General features: G+C 47.2%; 1 protein-coding gene across 4 annotated transcripts in view; it reads left to right on the top strand.

The window, feature by feature from the left end:
• The first annotated feature begins 2569 nt into the window (after positions 1-2569).
• Positions 2570-4519, top strand: part of SAMD12 (sterile alpha motif domain containing 12) — a 479717-nt gene continuing 477767 nt past the window's right edge. For 2 of the 4 annotated variants that reach the window (XM_037739309.1, XM_017530689.2), the window contains exon 1: positions 2571-2727. In XM_037739309.1, coding sequence (XP_037595237.1) covers positions 2715-2727 — 13 coding nt within the window. In that variant the 5' untranslated portion in view covers positions 2571-2714. Of the gene's footprint in view, positions 2728-4519 lie in introns of all 4 variants that reach the window. The other 2 variants (XR_005200699.1, XM_017530688.2) reach the window with 2 other exon arrangements.

Raw genomic sequence — 4519 nt, 5'->3', positions numbered from 1 at the left:
TGGCAAATTATACTTTTTTGTGTTTTTCCCAACCATTTAAAAATGTAAAAATCATACTTGATGAGACATAAAAAGTAAATGGTGAGCCATATTTGACTCATTGGTTTTAGTTTGTTGACCCCTGCTATATAGAATTATCTGGTTATACCACAGTTCATCTCTCCAATCTGTTGTTGATAAATATTTGAGTTGTTTTCCATTTGGGAAACATTAAAATAACGCAGCCACAAACATTCTGGCACATGCCTTTTGAAGAACATGTGTATTCATATTTGTTTGGTATACGCCTAGGCGTAGAACTGCTAGGTCACAGGGTGAGCATATATTCAGCTCAATATTTCGGATGGTTTTCCAAAGTGGCTGTGAATTTGCACACCACAAGCAACATATGTGTCTTTACTGCTTCAAAATCTTGCCAAGAGTTGGTATTTTGTGTCTTTTTATTTGGACATTCTAGTGAGAACTGTAATTGTTTTTCCTTAGCACTTTCCAGGCGATTCTAATATTCAACCAGAATTGAAAACCTCTGCACAACTATTGCTTATCCCTTATTAGGCTGAACCACATGAAATTGCTTTATTTGAAGGTTTTTAAAATGGTCAAACATTGGCTATTTCATATGGTTGAAACTAACATCTCCTTCATATCTTATTTATACTAAAAATAAAATATTTAGAATGCACACCATTGGGAAATATATTAAAGACTTGATTTAAGACGAAGTTTTAAAATTAACAACAGATTTCAGTGACTTCTATATTTTAATATTACCCAGACATTTAAAAGGTTGGAAACAGACTAATAGTTTTCACCCTCAATGAAGACCGGAATCTCCTGTGGGTTTTTAACACCTTAAGTGCCTCTACCCAAACCCCTAAAAGCCCTAATTCTGTGAGACTAAGGTAAAGCTTAGGAATACCTATTTGTAAAAGGCTGACACACAGCCAAGGTTGAGAACCATTGATACTACCTGTCCTATGGCTTTCTTTCACATTTATTCAATCTAAGAAAATACTTAACACTTTGGTGATTTTATATGCATAAAATAGGGAAGCACCTGGATGTCAGTTCTTTCCAGGTTTTAGAATGCTTAGCTGCATATTAGGTTTCCCGTGGAAATTATGTCTCACTGAATGGGTCTCACTCTACTGTACCTAAAAAACAGGCTTAGGTTTGATTTGTACACAGCTCCATGGACTCAGAATTAAAGTATCATCAAGAGCATTTAATGGTTATATGCAGGTTTTTTTAAAGTACCTATACACGTATTATTATATAACCCAATAGGAGGACGAAACATGTAATTAGTGACCAGAACAACAGGTATGCCTGCATACACTTAGAAACAAAATTGTTTTTTTTTTTTTTTTTTTTGCTGATGACCAAGAGAGACAAAAACGTCTAAGTAGTCATCATGGGAAGAATCCGATTTTTGTACGTCCTTATTTGACAGAGATTAACGTTATATATGGGTGACCAGGTGAATGTGGTACCAAATGCATTTCTGAACTCAAGGTCTTTAAAAGTCTTAATCCAGTCTTGAGCCAGATTTATTCCCGAGGCTATTCCCTTGCCCATTCTAGCCATAACCGTATCCGTATTTCTACATGCAGGAAAAAATGTTTGGAAACTTAATTTTTACCGGCTGTCGACTTGTATTGCTGTCCACGTGATTCCCCTTATCCTGTCTGCTTATAGCATCCCCAGCACCTACAGTTAGGACGTAGGTTCAGAAGTTGAAGGAATACTGATTCTTAGGCACTATTAATTATTAGGCCCTATCCCATCTATTAACAGGCTCCAAGGCTAGGCAAACTGAAAGCCTCCTACCCAGGAAGCCAGGCAGGCTTTCATCTGACCTCCTCCGGGCCAATCCTGGTTCCCAGACTTTGTTCCTAACAACCCCTTGGGGATGATGTGTATTGGGGATTTTCAAGCCACTTTTCCTCCCCTACACCCCATGCCAAGTATTTAGCCACCAGAACCACCCTGTAGGATCAGAAGACTGCTGTATCAGCGGCGGAATTTCCCCCACAAAGCCCATACATCCAGAGTGCGAAGGAACAAGTTTCAGCCTCATCCTGGGCAGCGCTCTCTGGCCCAGGTGGAGAACCATAAGCGGCCGGTGGATTTGCTTTCCCCACTAAATGGGTAGTTCAGGAGGCCGGGGGGCGGTGCCGGCTGCCGAGGCCAGTGGACGAGCACGGGGAAGCTCATCACACAGCCGAACGCCACCTGCCCACCTCACCACACCTGCTAGGGGCCAAACCCCTTGGAATGGACTGGGAAGAGCTCAATCACGGGTCCCTACTCTTAGCACCGAACCGATCTCAGCGCACGGCCTCCTGGGAGATGTAGTCCGCACCGCTTCCCTCGACCCACACGTCCCCGGCACCCCGGGTCCCCTCACAACTTCCTCGGCCTGGCCAGCTGAAGTTGGAGGTGCCGTCGGATTGTGGGGACCAGACGGCGCCCCGCGGAGGACCCGAGGTGGTCTCCGGAGTCCGAACGAAGGGAGGGAACTACACTTCCCAGGACGCCCTGCGCGCGCCGAGCCGGGAGCCGGCTGCCTCGCTTTGCGTGACCGCGGCAGGTTGGTCCTGGAGCTGATGAGCGCAGAATATTTAGGCGAAAGCGAGAGGAGGGGGGGCGTGCGGGGCAGGAGGAGTACCTCGCCAAGAAAATTATGCATGTGTTAGGAAAGCTCTGAGAGAATGGCTGTGGAAGGTAAGGGACGCTTGGGGCATTTTTAAGCTCCCTCTTAACCCGCGCACCCCAAGCCATACCTCCCCGAGGAAGCTTGGCGACCGTGGGGGAGGCGAGGAAAGCGGGTGGCGGAGAGCGGGCCCCTTCCTCCTCCACCTCTTGGCACTCACCTGCGCCGCCAAGGCCAGTAGGCGCTTTAATTCAGTTCTTTGGAGAGACGTGAAGGGTAGGTGCGCAAGACTTTGAGGTAGAAGGTGTGCAGAAGAGTGTCCCTGATGCGAAACGATATCCTGGAAATGGGGGGAAACCCGGGGGATCCGGCACGAGGTTCTGGCCCCAAGACGCCCTTTTTCACTGCCCCCTCCTGCCGGAGCAGACTGCGTGGCCCCGGGGCTGGGGATGCTTGGCTGGCCCCCCTCACGTGGGAGACGTCCCCGGGCCAGGTGCGTCCTCCGGAAGCTCGGACTGGGAATGGGTCGAGGGCCCTTCGTCCTGTGCCCCCAGCAGCGGCGGCCGCAGATATACCCAGAGGGTGGAGGTATCCCTACACCTGTCTCTGCTGTTACAGCCAGCGCCCCGGGCTTAGCAAAGTTTACAGGCAGGAAATGTAATCAGCCAGGGAAAAGAAGTGCGACAACCTCTTCAATTTGGGTGAATCCTTTTCTCTGAAGACCACTTTCTGCTTACAGTCTTGAGCTTCGGCTTTGCAGTTTTGACCTTACAGCCCTGCCTCCCTTGAACTTCCTGGTTGAAAGCAGCATCGGGCTGCTCGTGAGGGGTCCTGAGTTTTTCGTTTCAGATTCTCTTACCTTGGAACACAAGCTTCCTTGTTTGGGGTAGTTTCTGAAGAAGGAAAAAAAAATTGTGGACCAGAAGCCTTTGTGATGTCACATTAGAGGTCAAGCTGTGCCTGAATGATGAAATGATTGTGGGACGAAATGGGAGCCTACATTCACCTACAGAATTATGGTTCCTGAGTGCGGTCAGGTCAGAGGGGAACTGAGGTAGGGAAAGGAGGGCATGCCTGCTAGCTGCTTCAGGCGCCTTGCCAAGGGGAAATGAGCCTGTTCCTTGTAGGCTAGAGACAGAGACTAGAAGAAAGCATAAGGGCTGGTTTGCTCCTCCCTCTCCTCCCTGCCCCAGGAGAAACAAACTGAACTAATTTGACTCTTGCTCCCCTTTTATTGACTGTCTTAACAACCCGAAGTAGCAACCCAGCTCCTACACTCAGCACCCATAAACTCTAAAAACTATTTGCCTTTGTGTTATCTCAGGTTCAGATATCCACAGCCAGCCACTTCCAGCTTTCCTAACTTTATTAACAAAAATGAATTCCTCTCTCTTACAACCAAGATTTTTCTAGGTTTTCTTTTCTGTGCAAATGTACCAGAAGGGTGACAATCTGGCCTTTTTTTTTTTTTTTTTTTGCATTGTTACCATTGATAGTGAGTCAAGACTTCAAATCAGATGCCAAAAAACAAAACAAAAGCCGAGATAAAGTTCATCTTGAGCCTGAGACGAAGGATATGTTGACCTGCTCCTGAAGTATCCCTTCTATGTCACCCATCAGGTGACACTGATTATGATCTCTCCTCTTCACCACTCCTGTGTCCCCAAGAGAGGGACACTCCCCCTTGTTGCTAGTCCACACTGTTCTTGAAAACAATTTCTTGTTCACTGTAAGAACTATAAATTTGCCGGGCGCGGTGGCTCAAGCCTGTAATCCCAGCACTTTGGGAGGCCGAGGCGGGTGGATCACGAGGTCAAGAGATCGAGACCATCCTGGTCAACATGGTGAAACCCCGTCTCTACT

This window comes from Cebus imitator, unplaced genomic scaffold, assembly GCF_001604975.1.
Source record: "Cebus imitator isolate Cc_AM_T3 unplaced genomic scaffold, Cebus_imitator-1.0 Scaffold68, whole genome shotgun sequence".
Taxonomy (NCBI): domain Eukaryota; kingdom Metazoa; phylum Chordata; class Mammalia; order Primates; family Cebidae; genus Cebus; species Cebus imitator.
This window is presented reverse-complemented; position numbering and strand designations above follow the sequence as displayed.